The 18,913-nt window shown below is 40.1% G+C and overlaps 1 protein-coding gene across 4 annotated transcripts in view; it reads right to left on the bottom strand.

Annotated features, from left to right (window-relative positions):
- The window catches only part of unc5cb (unc-5 netrin receptor Cb), a 179,543-nt gene that overhangs the window by 46,228 nt on the left and 114,402 nt on the right, over positions 1-18,913 (bottom strand). For all 4 annotated transcript variants that reach the window (XM_047373008.1, XM_047373009.1, XM_047373010.1 and 1 more), the window contains exon 4: positions 16,212-16,315. In XM_047373008.1, the coding sequence (XP_047228964.1) occupies positions 16,212-16,315 (104 nt within the window). The remainder of the gene's footprint in view (positions 1-16,211; positions 16,316-18,913) is intronic.

Below are 18,913 nucleotides of genomic sequence, written 5' to 3'. Positions count from 1 at the left end.
TAAGGTTATATTTAACCTAAGGCAAACTGAGGCAAACTAAAATAAAAAAATAAAAAACATAATCAGAATGAAGATGTGTTGGATAGTATAAAGCAAATAAAACAATAGGCTGAACTTTGTTAATAATATTAACTTCAGAAACTTTACTGCATTTTATTGAGATATACCAAAATAAAGCAGTACATAACTGAAGTGAAAGAAAACTGCTAATTATTAGTTTTAATAATCTTTTAAAAGACAAACCTGACAGGTTTATTTAGCAACCTTGAATCAATTCTTTGAAGAACCATATATGGCTGCAATTACATAATCAATCTATGTCTCTGCCAGCTTTGCACATCCAGAAAGGTAAATATTTGCCCATTCTTCTTTGCAAACTGGATCAAATAAAAAAATATGGGCATCTGTGAAGATTAAATGTTGCCACAAATTCCTCATTAGATTTATGTAGCTCTGGCTCTGTGTTTAGGGTCATCTTCCTGCTGGAAGGTGAATCTCTGCCACAGACTCAAGCCATTTTCCACCTCTAACAGGTTCTCTTCCATATTTACTCATGTGCTCATGTTTAGCTCCATCTACAATCCCACCAACTTTTATCGGCTTCTTATTCACCTCTGAAGAAAATAATCCACACAGCATGATGCTGCTGTCTTCACTGTGAGGATGGGGTGAATATGATAATGTGCAGTGTTAGGTTTTTTACCACACCTAGTGTTTCGTTTGAAGGCAAAAACAATTGCTCTATTTGTCTATTCTGGCCAGATCAAATTCTTACACACATTTGCTGTGGGCCTTAGATGTGTTAAGGAAACCTCAAACGGGATTTCTTACACCTGAGCTTTGGATGACTGAAGATTTTCCAGAGTAATCATGGGCCTCTTTGCTGCCTCTTTACCAGCCTGTCAGTTCAGATGGATGAAAATGTCTTGGTAGGTTTGCAGTGTACTCTTTCCATTTTATGATGATGGACCGAACAGTACTCTGTGAGATGTAAAAAGTCTAGAACATTGTTTTATAAACCAATCCTGATTAAAGGTTTTCCGCAACTTTCTCCTGGACCTGTCTGTTCTGTTCCTTGGTCTTCATGATGCTCTTTATTCACTAATATTACCTAATAAATCCCCAAGACCTTCACATGAATACTTTTACACTGAATTGGACAAGTCTTCAGATGTTTCTCATTTCTTCATATTTGCATCCAATGAGCCAGAGGTTCTAGCAACTGTGGTCCTTAAACCTTAAAAACTTCTTCAGGCTTTATGATGGTCTTTTAAAGATGATTGTGTCTTTAATTGTAAGTGTAGAACTTGAAGGAGTGGTTTTCTTTCATTTGCAAAAACTAATTTTTTTGACTTGTGATTCATACAGGCATAAAAAGGCTTTGTAACAGACAACTTAGCAAAGAACAAGAACAATTTTTTTTTTTTTCACATTCCTTATAATGAATGCCTGAAAAATAAATAAGTTGGACTAGTTTCACATATATAAAACAGTACATTAGCACCTCTTCCCCAAAAAACCTTGCATACAATTAATCAGCTAAAGTACCTGTCTGGTCCTAAAAACAAGATCTTGATCAATTATCAACATTAAAAGTGTCATTATTGGCTGCCATGAACTGTAAACACATATCAAGTTCAGTCCAAAATCAGGGTTCTTCGTCGGTCTCCTACCACTGTCATTCCTTCTCCCTCTAGCTAACAAATTTGGCTGCAAACCAGACTGCAACAGCAACGTGGGAGTAGCCACCAAGTGGGATAGGTTAGTGCTCTGCCTGGTTGTTCCAGCACAACACTAATTAGCCTAATACACAGAACACACTATTTACAATCCACACACTTGTTAAGCACCAAAGCGAGGGAAAAAAAATCATTACTCATCGCAGTCAGAAATAGAGTGCCCAGCAGTGTGTGGGGGAAGAGAAGAGTGTGAAAAGACAGGGAAGGTGAAGAAAAATAGGTTTCTCAGATGTGTGTGACAAAAAAGTCATTATGAACTCCTCAGCTTCATATTAAGTCCAACTATCGGTCTCATCTAAATTATTCATTTATAATTTTTTTCACAGCATTTTCTCTCCATACTCTAATGACAAACCTGCAGGATGATGCACAATAGGTTACCAACTGATAATTAAATCATTTATTAGCAAAGAAGAAGCCATATGCTCTGCAGATGCATGCATGACAAGTGTGGAATTGTGAGCAGTATAAATATTCAGAGGCCCAAATTCACAAAAGGTTTGATATTCTGAGATGTGATGGTAAAAAAAAAAATGTTTTTCTACAACTTGTATATAAGATAGTGTTGATCAGAGAGGAATATATTGTGAATATATTGAATAGAAGCAGATTTTCAGCAGTCAGGGACTAATTCAAAGACCTGTCACACTGTTTCCTAGCCTGCCATGTATACTGGCATATCAAAAACACATGTTAAGTGGGTCTGACGGTAAAAAAAATAAGGGGAATTTTTGGGACATCACGTTCTATCATGTCTATAATCATGTGTGTCGTCTTTGATGGACTCCTATCCGGAAGAACTAATAGAAAGGAGCCTCAAATTACAAAAATGCATGAGTTCCATTTATTTTATAGGAACTGTTATGGATATCAATCACTGTTGTGCCTGTGACTTAATTAGAAACAATTATTTCTTATTTTTTTCTTTCTTAGTATGTGTATTTAAACAAAGTTACATTTTGTAGAATTGTGCTTTTATAAATTATAATAATTCAGACAATAATTGCAGAATTGTTAGCACAGCTTTCCTCCAAAGCTATGGTTACTCAAGGGTAAATAAACCCAAAAAACATTTAAATGCTATTTTAAAGGCAATTACTGACAAATATATAATTTATATTAGAATTTAAAACTTAAATAGTAAAATAAAAAAAAATAAAAAACGGAAAAGGAGTTGGTAAAACATTTTTCTAATTTTAATACCAATTTTTTGTTTTTTATATGTATATGGAGTTAATACTGCAAAACAGTGTTAGAAATAATTATTTTTCTTATTATAAATGTACTAAAAAACTACTGTTTCAAATGTATTATCAAATGGAAATCTAATAAAAAAGATCTCTCTTGCAAACTGAAATGGATGTACCGGTACACAAAAATAAGGGTTCAGTACAAAACAAAAATCATGCATTTCTTCTATACTGTTCAACAGTGATCTAAGAACTAATCTAAGAAATTATAGAGATTTTAAAAACGTTTACACCTTTCAACAACAATTGATTTTTTTCTAGCATTTCAAAAAGTAAACAACAGAGAACTGAGAGGAGATTTGTTTTAGTTTTGTCAATTATTAAAAATATTATACAACAATAAAAGCTCTACAAATGTTTAATTTTGTTGCACAGGAATTTTTGAAAAAGATTGTGGCAACATTTGATGATGAAAAAAAAACTTTAAATCAGTTTAAAAATAGTTTTGATGTACTGACAATACAGTGTAAGAGTGTAAGAGAATGTTGGCAGCTTTGAAAACTCTACTGGTATTTGGGCTGGATGAATGCCATATGCACCTGGGTTAGCAGACTTTCTGTACCACTGTGATGGTTATATTCCACTGGTTATGGTTTAAAGTAAGCATTACATTTCTTTGTAGAATGACCACATACCTTATCACCCTTGAATACAATGAGTCAAGCTGTGGTTCGGTCCACCTTTCTTTCTCCATTGTGACTTAATGAGAAACAATAATGCTTCCAAACAGCAGACTTTAGAGATAGCTCAGAGTTCTCTGCCTTTGCTTTGGTGCTGTTTTTCTAAGTTGCGCAATGGAACACATAATTACGCACCGTTGTTCAACAGGATAAACATTATGCATGTATTCAGTTTAAAAACAACACTGCATTATTTCGGCAAACATTGTTCCTTAAATCAGTAGGAATACAAATTACATAATATTTTAAAAAACATTGAACCAGTCTGTTATAACATTAGTATCAGACAAATGTTGTCCTTCTTGGATCGGAAATCTGGCTGAGGACTCTGATCGATCCATCAACCAGTCCGCTACATACTACAGTACATGTGCAGGCAGAGATGGTCCTGGAAGCATGCTAAATGGTAAGTTTAAAAAGTTGATAGTTGCAAAAGCAAACGCAAAAATGCCACGATTGTATGTTCTTACTTTACCTTGCAGTTTGGTGGGACTTCTCTTAAACTGTCATTTACACAAATGGTATAATGCCACCTCTCTCCATGAATAATTAAGGACCATTTACGGCTCATTTATGTTTTTTTTTTTCTATTTTATTTACAGGAATCAAAAATAAAATCTTTCAAATGTGCAATTTCAGTAAGAAGACAAGTGGGCGGCTGAAAATCATGAGATAAACTGTCCAGTTTAGGCAAAATTTTATATAATATCCCACAGAAAACATTTATTGTCATTGCCCATGCAGCACATGTTGAGTAGTTCACTGGTTAATTTTAAGAGCACATTTCTGTCTATTTTTAAATGTCTTTTCGTATTTACAGGAAGCCTGAATGAACAGACTGCGTCACAGAAAAGCTTCTTCGGCATGGCATTTTCCAGGTAAAGTTGACCCACTGGAATTTGACAGCAGGAAGAAAAGTGACTCACAGAGAAAACTAAAACCTCACAAATTTGAGCTTTTACAGGAAATCACAGCCTTTACACCGAAAAACTTTGGTGATTGGCAGTTGAACACTTGAAGGGCAGTCTTTGGTCGGCTGCCACAGGGAGTTAGTCTGGTGCCCACAAACACATTATCTCCCACGGGAAGCCTTGATGAAAATGCACTTAGCTGTTTCAGTGGGTACTGAAGTGCTGTTACTCTTGACATTCCTGGTACTCCTTCGTAACTTGACAGGGCCCCATTCTTCCTGGAAAATAGTGCTCAGCTCTTTGTTGGCAAGGTGAGCTAATGTGCTGGTTTTGGTATGCTTCCAAATCACATTTAAATGAAACTAAGCCTAATCCCTAAGAATGACATTTATGTGGAGTAGACTGTGAGAAAAGCGGGTGATGGATGTCAGTAAAGTTCAGCAATTAGGCTAATTGGAATATATTGGAATTTTTATGGAAACACCCATCATGGAAACCAGTGTTTCGCAGAATTTGACATTTAAAATGTGAAAAGTCATTTGTGCATTTAAGATAACAAATCCGCAAAGATCAGTGTGTGCTACAAGTCTATCCTTACATCAAAGTTCACAGCGAAAAAGCAGCAAAAGAGAGCATGTATTGTCTTCTGCCTTTCTTTGGCCTATCTGCTCTGTGACCCACTCAGCCGAAGCTCATTTCTACCGCAAACCAGCAGCCTACTGACAGAGGCCTCACTATTAACACCGTTCATTAATAACCACGACTTGCAAACCAAAGTGCTTCTTTTATGAAGCAGGTAAACAGCTCTGATAGTAGGTTTTATCCACACGTAATTAATTGGAACAGTAAAGAGAACATATTCTGATCCGAGTTCACAACCAGAACCTGTCATCACAGGGAGGAAACAATCTAACATTACCCTGCCCTTTCTGTAAAAACCTCCCACAGCAGAGCAATATGCGTGTTTATTACGTTTTCATAGCAGTTTATGCTGAGTCACGTCATTTAGTAATAATGATGAAGCTAAGCATGTTTTGGGTGACGTGTTGGTTGGACAAGATACCCTCTTTGGAAAACTAACTTAACCCTGTGTTGAACCACAGAACATGGACCGGAGACTATAAAGGAACAAAATATCGGTCGCTTTTATAAAAACAAGAAAGAACAAAAAGGATCCCGATCATGAGAATTAGCTTTATTGTCAAGATTATGCATACAAACAAGGAATTTGACTCCAGTACACATTACTCTCAGTGAAGATTTTTTTAATAAATATATATACAAATACCTGTCCAGGGTGTACCCCGCCTTTCACCCATAGACTGCTGGAGATAGGCACCAGCTCCCCCGCGACCCACTATGGAATAAGCGGTAGAAAATGACTGACTGACTATATACAAATAAATGGAAATAAAAAATATATTTTAGGTATACATATATACAGAAGTGACTTTACAAGAGAAGATCATGTGAGATCAGTCCAAGAATGCATTGTATTGTTCTGGAACTCTAACAAGTGTTCATCAGAGAAACAGCCTGGGGGAATAAACTCCCTGTGGGGCTGGTTTTAGCAGACAGCGCTCTGTAGTGCCAACCTGATGGTAAAAGCCTAAACAGTTTATGTGCAGGGTGTGTGGGGTCTGCAGAGATTTTAGCTGCCGTTTTCTCCACCCTAAACCTGTGTAAGTCCTGGATGGAGAGGAGGTACGCCCTGATGCAGACCTGACTGTTCGTTGCAGTCTGGACCCGTGAATGACGCTAAGATAGATGAAGACAGGACGGACTGAATTATGGCAGTGTAGAAGATGACAGCTCCTGTGGAAGATTGCACTTCTTGAATTGCCTCAGGAAGTACAGTCTCTGTACATTCAGTATTGTTGCACAACTTAGAACACATTTACAAACTATTGTGGATCATTTTTTAAATTTTGTAAGCTGAACAACAGGAAATGGGGTGGAGAGACAGAGGGAAAGAAATGCAGCAAAGATCAATGGGCCGGGACTCGAACCCAGCTGCATTGAGGATTGCAGCCTCCGTACATGGGGCATGTTCCCCGCCCCCTGCACCACCACCGCGCCCAAGATTAGATACTTTTTAAGGTCAAAAAATGTATTTGCTTTATGAAAAATGGAAAACAGAATTTGAGAAATAATACAATTAAAATTAACTCCTCCTTGAACCGCCACCTTAACGTGGTGTAGGGGTTTGAGTGCTCGAATGATCCTAGAGGCTACGTTGTCTGGGGCTTAAATGTCCCTGGTAGGATCTCCAATGGCAAACAGGCTCTAGGTGACGGGTCAGACAAAGAGCGGTTCAAGAATCCTTCATGAGGACTAGTACATCGAGTACATCCCGGTACAGCGGAGCCGGGGTCCCACCCTGTAGCCAGACCTGGGGTTGGGACTCGCCGGAGAGTGCCTGGTGGCTGGGTTGCTCCTTGTGGGACCCGGCCGGGCCAAGCTCGAACGAGAGACGCAAGGCCATCCCCCAGTGGGCCCACCACCTGCAGAGGGAACCGCGAGGGACCGGTGCAGAGAGGATTGGGTGGAGACCTCAGCGGCCCGATCCCCGGATGCTTAGGCTGGCTCTGGGGACGTGGATGGAATGTCACCTCACTGGGGGGGAAGGAGTCTGAGCTTGTGCGGGAGGTCGAGAGATATCGACTAGAAATAGTCGGGCTCACCTCCACGTACAGCGTGGTTCTCTGGAACTCATCTCCTCGAGAGGGGCTGGACTCTTTTCTACTCTGGAGTGGCCCACGGGGAGAGGCGGCGGGCTGGGGTGGGTTTGCTTGTTGCCCCTCAGCTCAGCCGTCTCATGTTGGGGTTTACCCCAGTGGATGAGAGGATCGCATCCCTGCGCCTTCGGGTTGGGGACAGATCTCTGACTGTCGTTTCGGCCTACGGGCCGAGCGGTGGTGAAGAGTACCCGGCCTTCTTGGTGTCCCTGTTGGGGTTGCTGGATAGTGCCCCTCCCGGGGACTCCATTATTCTGCTGGGGGACTTCAACGCCGACGTGGGGAACAACAGTTACACCTGGAGAGGCTTGATCGGGAGGAATGGCGTCCCCGATCTGAATCAGAGTGGTGCTTTGTTATTGGACTTCTGTGCTAGTCACGGATTGTCCATAATGAACACCATGTTCAAACGTAAGTGTGTCCATCAGTGCACTTGGCACCAGGACACCCTAGGCAGGAGGTCAATGATTGACTTTGTTGTCGTATCATTAGACCTTCGGCCACATGTTTTGGACACTCGGGTGAAGAGAGGGGCTGAGCTGTCCACTGATCACCACCTGGTGGTGAGTTGGATCCGCTGGAGGAGGAGAAAGACGGACAGACTTGGGAGGCCCAAGCGCATAGTAAGGGTCTGCTGGGAATGTCTGGTGGAGCCCTCGGCCAGGGATGTATTCAACTCCCACCTCCGGGAGAGCTTTGACCAGATTCCGGGCGATGTTGGAGACATAGAGTCCGAGTGGACCATGTTCTCCGCATCTATTGTCGATGTTGCTGCCCGTAGCTGCGGCCGTAAGGTCTGTGGTGCCTGTCATGGCGGCAATTCCAGAACCCGGTGATGGACACCGGCAGTAAGGGACGCTGTCAAGCTGAAGAAGGAGTTCTATCGGCTGTGGCTGGCTTGTGGGACTCCTGAGGCGGCTGACGGGTACCGTGAGGCCAAGCGTGCTGTGGCCCAGGCTGTGGCAGAGGCAAAAACTCGGCCCTGGGAGGAGTTCGGTGAGGCCATAGAGAAGGACTACCGGTTGGCCTCGAAGCGATTCTGGCAAACCGTCCGGCGGGGGGGAAGCAGTGCTTCGACAACACTGTTTATAGTGGGGGTGGGAGGCTGCTCACCTCGACTGAGGACATTATCGGGCGGTGGAAGGAGTACTTCGAGGATCTCCTCAATCCTGCCATCACGCATTCTGTGGTGGAAACAGAGGCTGGGGACTCGAGGTTGGACTCTTTCATCACCCAGGCTGAAGTCACCGAAGTGGTTAAAAAGCTCCGTGGTGGCAGGGCTTCGGGGGTGGATGAGGTCCGCCCTGGGTACCTCAAATCTTTGGATGTTGTGTGGCTGTCATGGTTGACATGCCTCTTCAACATTGCATGGCAGTCGAGGACAGTGCCTCTGGACTGGCAGACTGGGGTGGTGGTCCCCCTTCATAAGAAGGGTGTCTGGAGGGTGTGTTCCAACTACAAGGGGATCACACTCCTCAGCCTCCCTGGTAAGGCCTACGCCAGGGTATTGGAGAGGAGAGTCCGGCCGATAGTCGAACCTCGGCTTCAGGAGGAGCAGTGTGTTTTTCGTCCCGGCCGTGGAACACTGGACCAGCTCTATACCCTCTACAGGGTACGCGAAGGTTCATGGGAGTTTGCTCAACCGGTTCACATGTATTTTGTGGACCTGGAGAAAGCATTCGACTGTGTCCCTCGTGATGCCCTGTGGGGGGTGCTCCATGAGTATGGAATCGGGGGCCCTTTATTAGGGGCCATCCGGTCTTTGTACAAGCGGAGCAGGAGTTTGGTCCGCATTGCCGGCACTAAGTCGGACCTGTTCCCGGTGCATGTTGGACTCCGGCAGGGCTGCCCTTTGTCACCGGTCCTGTTCATAACTTTCATGGACAGGATTTCTAGGCGCAGCCAAGGGCCAGAGGGGGTCTGGTTTGGGGACCAGTGGATTTTGTCTCTTCTTTTTTCAGATGACGTGGTCCTGTAGCCAAGACCTACAGCATGCGCTGGAGTGGTTCGCAGCCGAGTGTGAAGCGGCTGGGATGAGGATCAGCTCCTCCAAGTCAGAGGCCATGGTTCTCGACCGGAAAAGGGTGGCTTGTCCTCTTCAGGTTGGAGGGGAGTTCCTGCCTCAAGAGGAGGAGTTTAAGTATCTCGGGGTCTTGTTCACGAGTGAGGGAAGAATGGAGCGGGAGATCGACAGACGGATTGGTGCGGCTGCCACAGTAATGGGGGCGCTGTGCCGGTCTGTTGTGGTGAAGAGAGAGCTGAGCCGAAAAGCAAAGCTCTAAATTTACCGGTCGGTCTACGTTCCAACCCTCACCTATGGCCATGAACTTTGGGTCATGACCGAAAGAACGAGATCACGGATACAAGCGGCTGAAATGAGCTGATTGAGAGAATTTCCCACAGTACTTTATTTCTTGGTATGTACAGTCTTTCTTTATTGGGCTTAGTCTTGTGTGTAAAATAAAACACTTTAATTTGTTGAGGCATGAAAAGTGCTTAAGTTGGTCAAGTCTTAGTACTAATTTCTTATAAAGTTACAGTGCTCATTGCGTTTGACTGCCAGAAGTCAGAGATGCTTAGAATAACTTTTCTTTCTTTCCTCCTGAGAAACTGGTAAATGTTTCATTTATAATTTGCTAAATACTAGTTTAAATGTTAAGTCCCCTAGTTATAAGATTTCTCTTTTAGCCTATTACTGTAGTATTTTGAGCCTATGTAGTATTTAGAGTAAAATAACAGTACTACATTAGTCTGGGTAATTGTACTTTTGAATTCTAGGTTCTACTATTAGCTCCTGTTGATCCTTAGCATAATCTTAAATTAAGTGTAATTATCTTTGATTGATCCTCAACTATCTTATCCTCCCTTCATTGGGTCCCTGTGCATCGCAGAATAAATTTTTAAATCCTAATGTTGGTTCATAAATGCCTAAATGGTCTTGCTCCTCGGTACCTCTCTGATTTACTCCAGCCTTATCCTCCTTTTTAGATCAGTCAACCAGCGGCTTATAGGTCAGAAAACTAAGAGGAAACAGAAGATCAAGCTTTTTCTGTTCTGGCTCCCAAACTTTAATATTTAAAGGAAATATTTCCAGACAAGTATCTTTGCTTCCATCTTTTTTTCACTTGCGAATTTTTTAATTGTTTTAATGTAGGTTTTATGTCTTGGTTTTATCTTTTATGTATCTTTTTTTTTGTGCCACACTTTGGCCAAACTTGTTGTTTTTTAAAATAAATTGGATTTTGGATTTGAAACCAGATTAAATCTTAATCCTGACATAAAGCGCTTTGTTTCTTTAAATCTGAAATAGAAATCATACGGTGGAATGGCAAAAAATTAGTTCATTCAGATTGAAGTATTTGACAGATGATGAGATTGATTTATTTATGTACATTAAAGTAGTTTACTGTAGCACATCAAAGCAACAGCATTACAGACCCTAAAGCAATGAAGCAAAATGTAACCCTAATACTTACCCAGAATATAGGTATAAAATTTTAAATTTGGTCCCTCTGTCTTCGATGTTAAAACTGTTTAAATTTTATTTTTTCCAGATGAGAAAAGCTTAAAGAGCAGATCTTTGTGCTTCTGTGCTTTTTTCTCAGCAAAGTCAGTGGACTTAATCACTGCAGCGGTGCCCGTTCCCCACAGAGCATCAATGACTTGATACCCGCGATAACACGGCAGGACCCCAGCTGACTGAAGCGATGCCTGAATTAAAATCCTGCTCCCATGGAAACGGGATTAGCAGCTCGCTGTGCAGCATCACCTCTGAACTTTCTTCTTTGTCTCAGGGCCATGACAAGTGCTGTGAAATGGAGATGGGGGCCTTGGCAGAATAAAAGGCACAATAATGCTATATTCGTTGAGCTGTCCATTTTATGAGGCTGCCACATATTTTTGAAGTACAAAAAGGGGCCAGCCTTGTTTGTGCAGAGGCCCTTCAAAAGTTGATGAAAGAGCATCATGGTGGTATTCAAAGGGGGAAAGATCTGCAATGAGCTGATGCAACCCAGCCCTGTTTTTACCTTTATTACTATAACTCCATGCAGCTCCCAGTTAAGCCCAAATAATAGTGAAACAGTGCCCTTTCCTGCCAAATGGCTCCTTCCTCTTTGTTCCTTGAACTCCCTCAACAGTTACATTTTCTTCTCTGTACCTGATTAAGTATGTATCAAATATTCATGGCTATGGAAACATGTAACAATGGCTCTCAGAGAGCCTGCTGAGTGTCTAATTTATTCAGACCATACATGACTGAAACCCTATGCTGTTTCAGAAACCTCACTCTCTGTATTTCAGTACGCGGAGGCCAAAGTTCCACTGGTAATGGTCGGAAGGAGAGCCAAAATAAATGCCTGCTGCTTGTTTTCTTTGTGAGAGTGGGTTACTGTGTGGTGTGTGTTCCAGTATCCAGGGACTAGCTGTACTCAGCTAAATGTATGCTAAAAAGATTCAAAAATATTGGGTAGGATACCTCAAATTGAACTCTAGGTTGCTTCTCATATTTTGTTAGGGAAATTTGCAGCAGGAACACAGAACCTATCTGCACTGTTCAGGAGAATCTTTACTTTTTAGGGGAACCGTGGCAAAAAGAAACCCATGAAAGAATCACAAATACTTAAATAGAACCATAGGATGTCATTACTTTGGTTAACCATCCTGACGTCTACTGATGTAAATCATAGGAAATGTGGGAAGAGGAAGAAGGAAGATTGGAGGTCACTCGGATCAAATGGTGTAGGGATTTGTTTCTCTCCTAAAAACAACAGATTTACTTTGATATTTAAAAGTGTGGATTTAGTTTTTTTGTAAATGCATCTAATATATTTAGCTTTTTCGTACTACGTCTTTACCTTAACATTTGTTCAGTGAATTTGTTAAACATGACTCCTACTACTACATATGGATTCAGCAATATTTCTTGTTTTTGCCAGAATCGCTCCTGCATTCTTTTTTCTGTCTACCTGTGCCTTAAAGGTCTCCATGTTCGTGAATCCACACTCTGCTTGAACCTTGCTGACATATTTGTACTTGTATTCAAATTATGTTTCAGTAAGTTTAACAGCTGAGTTCCACCCAGAGATTTATACTTTTGAGTACAGCCTCACATGGGGTGACATTGCACGTATTTGTCAACAGTCTGCTCACAAGAGAAGAAGAAAAGAACTGTTTTCCTGTTGGATCCCTGAGTAATGATATCCAAATGGGGGAAAACTGCAAATTTCCCCATCAAACATTACACAGGGTCACAAAAATCGAGGCAACATGCAGATGTTGATGGAGAATTGCAGGAAACAATAGTGGGCACTTACAGATGAATAAATGTGTGTCACACAGGCTTTGCGGTGGAGTAGTAGTGGTAGTGCAGACTAGGAGATATGAATAAGATTTGTTTATGCAGCTGAATCATTAGTTTTGCTTAATGTTATGGTTGTTTTCTGCTATACAGCATGTTTTGTCAGCTGTCATTAGGGAAGCCTCTAGCACATTAGTCAAATATGACTTGTGCTACAGTAAGGCTGCACAATATAATGAATCACAATCATCATGGAAATATCAATGTTTGCAGTTCTTAATTGCAAATGACTGTTTGAATGCGATATTTGGTTGCATATCATATATCAAATGCTTTGCAGTCTCATTCTGCATGCCAGAAATATCTTTGGCCAGTGAGATTGTCTCTAATTGCCCTTGACGCTCATGTAAATGTTTAGGTGATCAGATAGAAAAGCTCACAGGAGATGGTGAGGAAATATGCTGCAGGAATAGTAGCATAGGAATATGCTGCCGCTCTATTTTTATACTATGAAAACGATTCCAGAGATTCTTCTATCCTAGTTTGAAAAAAGAGAAATCAAACAGCTTTTGATTTCTCCTTTTTAATTCAATATTGGATCTATTTTAACCAGCTGGTCATCTGAAATCATGATGTACACTCAACTATGAGGAAAAATATTTTCCTCAGGTTATGTCCCTTGTAATGACACGTGATGTTCAACTGACAACGACCAATCAGCACAAGTATATGTCCAGCTTGTCGTTTTCATGCACGGCACATTATACAGTTCATATAAAAAAACAAAAAGTTCTGTCAAAGCAATGCTTTTATAGCCCAGCCACAGGCAGCCCTTCTTCCAGCCTCTCAGTAACTGGCCTGCAAACGAACCACTGAGTGAACCAGCAGCCCACTGTAGGCCTGACAACATCTCAGTGAATCAAGCCCTGACAAAACCACAACAGCTCTCCTCCTTCTGCCTTCAGCTTCTTTCATCCTCTATATTTTTTGTGTCTTGAGCGGGCGAAATGTGACAGATCTTTTCCCGTCGCAGTGGCTGCTACGTTTTTCTGTAAACTCATATGTAACCACAGCCTTAGCCCCATCTGCTTTTTTCCAACGCTTCTCTTTGGCGAGCTAGTGTGAGAAAAGGCCTGACAAACACAGATGAAAAACCAGTTTTTCCTTTTTTCCCTCTAAATCAGCTGGCTCTGGGGTAAAACGGGGATATTACCATGTAAAAGGAATCTTTTAAGCACCAATTTGTGCACATAGATGCAGTTTATTAGCGGTCAAAATACCAATCCATGAAACAATATAAATGGTAAAGTTTATTGGGTTCAGAAGCACTGAGTACAATGCCCGGCAAAAGCAGGATTATTAGGATTTAATGTAAAAGAAGAACACTAAGTAGTGCATAATTGTGAAGTGGAATCAAGTGATACTTTGTTTTCAAATGTTTTGCAGATAAAAATGAAAACTGATGTGTACACTTGTTTTTAGCCCTTGAGCCAATATTCCATAGAACCTCCTTTTAATGCATTTACAGCTTCAAGTCTTATGGGGTATATGTCTCTACTGTCCTTCCACATTTAAACACTAATATTTGTGCCCATTCTTCTTTTCAGGATAGATAAGCCACAGTCAGATTAGATGGTGTGTGAGAACTTTTTAAATTTTGCCATAGATTCTCTGTTAGATTTAGAGATGGACTTTTACTGGGCCGTTCCAAAAAACAAAATGAATACGCTTTAATTCAAATTATTCCATATTCTCTCTGTTTGCATGTTTAGAGGTATTTGTCCTGCTGGAAGGTCCTGCAGCAGGACATAATGGAAACAAAGCTTCAAATCATTAACTGATGGACATTCTCCTTCAGAATCTGCAACACTCCAGGGAAGGTTCACCACTGTTTTATCCTTCAGTGGAAAATGACTCTTTCTGTTGTTTGTTAAAGCCTTAGAATGGGCTTTGTAACCATTTCCAAACTGATAAACATCAATACCTTGTTTCTCATGTTCTTGAATATCTTTAAATTGGGGTACAGTGTACTGCTTTGAGACTTTATAGCCTACTTCATGTCATCTGACAGGTTCTATTTAAGTCCTTTATTGATTCCACATTTCTGTCAGCAATCAGGGCTGTCTGTGGCTGGTAAAAAAATATAATAAAAATGTCGCTAACCAGAGTTAATTTATGATTAATCAATTAGTATTGGTGTTTCGTTTTTAAAAATTGATTTTTCTATTTACTCTGGGTATCATATAGAAAAACCTGTTTTTTAAATGTAACAAAAAAGTCAGAACAGAAGAAATCTGTCAGGGGGTAAGTACTTTATTATCGATCTTTATCACTTTTCTTTAACTTTACAGTTATGCACTACTTTGTGTTGGTCAATGACAAAAATCATAATAAAATGCACCAAAGCTTGTTTTTGTGATGTGACGAAACAAAAACATGAGGGGATGTAAATACTTTTGCAAGTCATATCCTGACTACAGTGTTACTTTTAAACCAACAGTGTTGAACAGATGGAAAACCTTTGCCTCTGCTGCTTATAGTAAAATAACCCTGGTTCAGTTTCTAAAAGGAAAGCTAACAAGGTCGATAACATTACAACAACAAAGAAAACACATGGCCGACTCTCACTGGGTTTTTGCCAACCAGCTTTTTAACATAGAAGACATAGATGGATCATGACTGGACCCCAAATGAGCAATCAAAAGTTGGACAAAGCAATCCAGATGGAGGCATGCACATAGTCACAACCAAACTGAAGGCTGGGTTGTACATGGGCAGTGCGTCCCTCAACATTTGTCCACTCAGCTTGTCAGCACTTGCAGCAGGGATAAATTCTGCACAGTTCCACCCACTTAACTCAGCTTTTCCGGGTCAATCAGCCTTCAAGAGTTTAGCACCCTCAACTTCAACCCATCAAACCACACTTCCAAGCTGTATTTTTATGCTCCTGCTATCTCGACTGAGCCTTTTCAGACTGAGCTTTGGCACTTAAAGGCAAGGAGGAAATAGTAGTGAAGACAAGGTTGCACAGATACACTTATTATTTTTTATTTTTTTTGCTCTCAGCAGATACTTTTCTCTCCTTCAAATTGCTGTGACTGGCTGGTATGCAGGAAAAAAAACCAAATCACTTTAGTAGCCTATGTAGTATTGAAAAATATCATTATCTGTGCACTGCATTGCATTAGATTTATTCAGCATTGTTTTAGGGAAAAAGAAATCTGAAAAACACAAGTGTAAATTATTAAAATGTGCACCCTGGTTTTACAGCTGAATATACAGTATAGCAATGTGGGTGCTAGGCATTTAAGCAATCCTTATAAAATGTTATTTGGAAAAAATTACATCAGACATGATGTTTACTTTTAATCAGAAACTGACCCCAAAAAGTCAGTGAAAATCACATAAACCTCTTTTCAGAGAAGCCAGTTTACCGGATTTGAGGTGGGAGGTTTCAGCCGAGCTTAGTGCGGGAAATCTCAACTGCCTCCATTTCTCACGTCTATATCAGAACTTTTTTTAAAGAAAAAACTGACATTATTCAGACATTTTTTTAAGTGCACCAGCTCAATAAAAACGCTTTTTGAACCTTACCTCAGCTGCTGGGATGCCTTCAGGTGGGCGACACTGCAGCAACACTTCCTGCTCGAGTAACACTTCCTTCCCCAGAGGTTCCTGATCAAATGTCTTTCTCAGGTCTGCAGGGAACAGATAAAGCACACTGTGCATCAGCATGAACCTACAGCACAGTATATGATACAGACAAGAAGATGTGGTGAAATATTTTTAAATGTCGTTGGGAGAAAATGTCTAGTGAAAACATTTATTAACACCAATAAATAATGTAAACAAGTTGTATCTTTCTCTCTCTTAAGGCAATAAGAAACAGACTACTTATGCACAAAATACACCAAGAACTGGTGTTTATTTTATCATATCCTACATGTTAAAGTGAAGTGTTAACAGCAGAATTCAACAGCTCAGGGGAGGCAAATCAATCTGAGAAATACAGCAGTTTTACAATGAAGTCTCAGAAATGTTTAGAAAAATAATTCTCCCCTAATTGTTTCCCCGCTCTGTCATGACAATGACTAGCTGTGTCACAATATGGCTGTTTACACAGTCCTGACTGACCCATAACTGTTAATACTGAGAAACAACGGAGGAGGAAAGTGTCAGAGTCATGCTCTGCAAACACAAGATTACATTTTTTAAGCTTCTGCAAAAGGAAGCAATCGGAAAAAAATGTTGGTGAAACTTTTTCTGGGCTGCTCATGCTGTCGTTAGTCCTATAGCATTGATCTGTTACATAATGGACAGAATCATATTCCTAAATGTTCTCACACTTTGTCAACTTTCGATAAAACTGGTGGCCTCATTTTCAATTCATGCCAACCTTTAACCAATCAGCTTATTATGTTTATGCGGTGAGATAAATAGCTCCATACAGCTGGACTCTCTCTGGCACTTTTTTGGCATCTTATTAGAAGGACTTAAACTAGAGGAGAACCAAAAAAAAATGTCCTTTGTTGGTTGTGACCTGCGATCAACAAGTCAACTGACAAAAAATCTTTTGTGTCCAAGATATAAGTGCCTCTCAACTAATGACTGCTAGAGATGACCCAACTCCGACAAAGAATAAGTGGATATAGGCAATGGATAGATAGATGGATGCATCAAAACTAAGACATTTTTGGTCTATGGATGAATGCTACATGTTAATGTACTTTATTGAGTTCAGTAAAAAAAATCAGAAAAAGTTGTTGCGATACATGCTGTGATGCATAAATGAGAATGGTCTTAAATTTCTTAATTTTCTGTTGGATTCAAAACTACCTATCAAAAGACCCGCAGACCTAAGGACTATGTCTTGTACTCCTTAGACCTTAAAAGTACCTGGAAATTGGCACTGGCTAGGAAAAGCCTTATTGGTGTATAACATCTACTTTAAACTGTGGGAATGAAAATGTTTTGCAGTTTTGAAACTTGGCATTCCTTGATGCCCAAGCCTAGCTATTCAATGTTTTATTTGCAGTGTAGAACTAATGCTTTACCATGCAGCAAAGTTTTTAACAGTATAGATTCCCATTATGAATCTTTGTCGTACACTGTTTCCAGCAGTCCTTCCTGTTTTTTCTTTGCCGGGACCACAATGAAAATAAGCTCTTGGCTTTCTCAGTGTGCCCTGGACCAGAACTAAACAAGGTCAGGCAGAATTTAGTTTCTGTGCCCCTCAGCTTTGGAACAAATTACCTGAAATGTGCAGAATATGTTAGTTTCTTTATATCAGCACTGAAAACATTTTTGTTTACTGTGGCCTTTCATCAAGCCATCTGACAAATAAACGAGTTAATTTTTCCTTTTATTCCTCGAGAATCTGTATTTTAACATCTTTGGCTTTTATGCAATGCTCTTATGTTTTATTTTCTATGCCTGCCTAAACTAGGGCTGCACTGTATACTGCAAATATATTTTTATCACAATATTGCTATATGCAATATGCATATTGCAAATAACTGCTTGGACTGAAATAAGCGTTATTTGGGTAGCATGCATTTGGGCTCTCTATGTCTGTATATACAGTATATGGTGTCAGTTGTTTATTGCAGCATAAAAAGAAGATAAAGAGGTGATATTGTTGGTCAAGTCATTTTGAAGCTACAATTAAGTTGTTTTAATGCCGAACTTAATGCAACTTAATAAGTCTTTGTTTAGATGAAAAAGATTAAATTTTAAAGCTTCAAAGTACATTCAAAATAGTAGTTCCCAGCTGCGTTCAACAAAGTGTTTCCTTAAAATGAATCTATACATTGATATCGGTCCTTTCTTTCTTCTTCAAGAAGAAAGCGAATAGGATTTGTTTGGTATAAATTTATTCACATCTCCAACTAAAGTGTTTTTCGATAAACCTAGCAGTAAAAACATACAACTTATCTATTTTATTCTCCTACAATAGATTTAACAGCCTTATCTAGGAAAGCATAAAATCAGTTCCTTCCAAAATGCAATGCAACATTGTCTGTTGACATAAAGGCAAGATTACATTTCTTACAGGGCTCCATAATGGTCCAATATTTTCAAATTTGAGTTTATTGGAAACTAAACGCCCTAAACGAGTAGCAGTGATGCCAGATGAACACATAGCCTATTTTGTGCTCTAGACTTCGGCACAAACTGCATATAAACCTCTTAACTCTGAAACTCTGCAGTGAGACTGTGACTATATGAGTAAATATAGAAGAAAAATATATTTGATGCATTAAGAGACATCTTTTAAATTGGTGGAAGTAGATTTT

This window comes from Girardinichthys multiradiatus, chromosome 8 (genome assembly GCF_021462225.1).
Source record: "Girardinichthys multiradiatus isolate DD_20200921_A chromosome 8, DD_fGirMul_XY1, whole genome shotgun sequence".
In the NCBI taxonomy this organism is placed as follows: domain Eukaryota; kingdom Metazoa; phylum Chordata; class Actinopteri; order Cyprinodontiformes; family Goodeidae; genus Girardinichthys; species Girardinichthys multiradiatus.
This window is presented reverse-complemented; position numbering and strand designations above follow the sequence as displayed.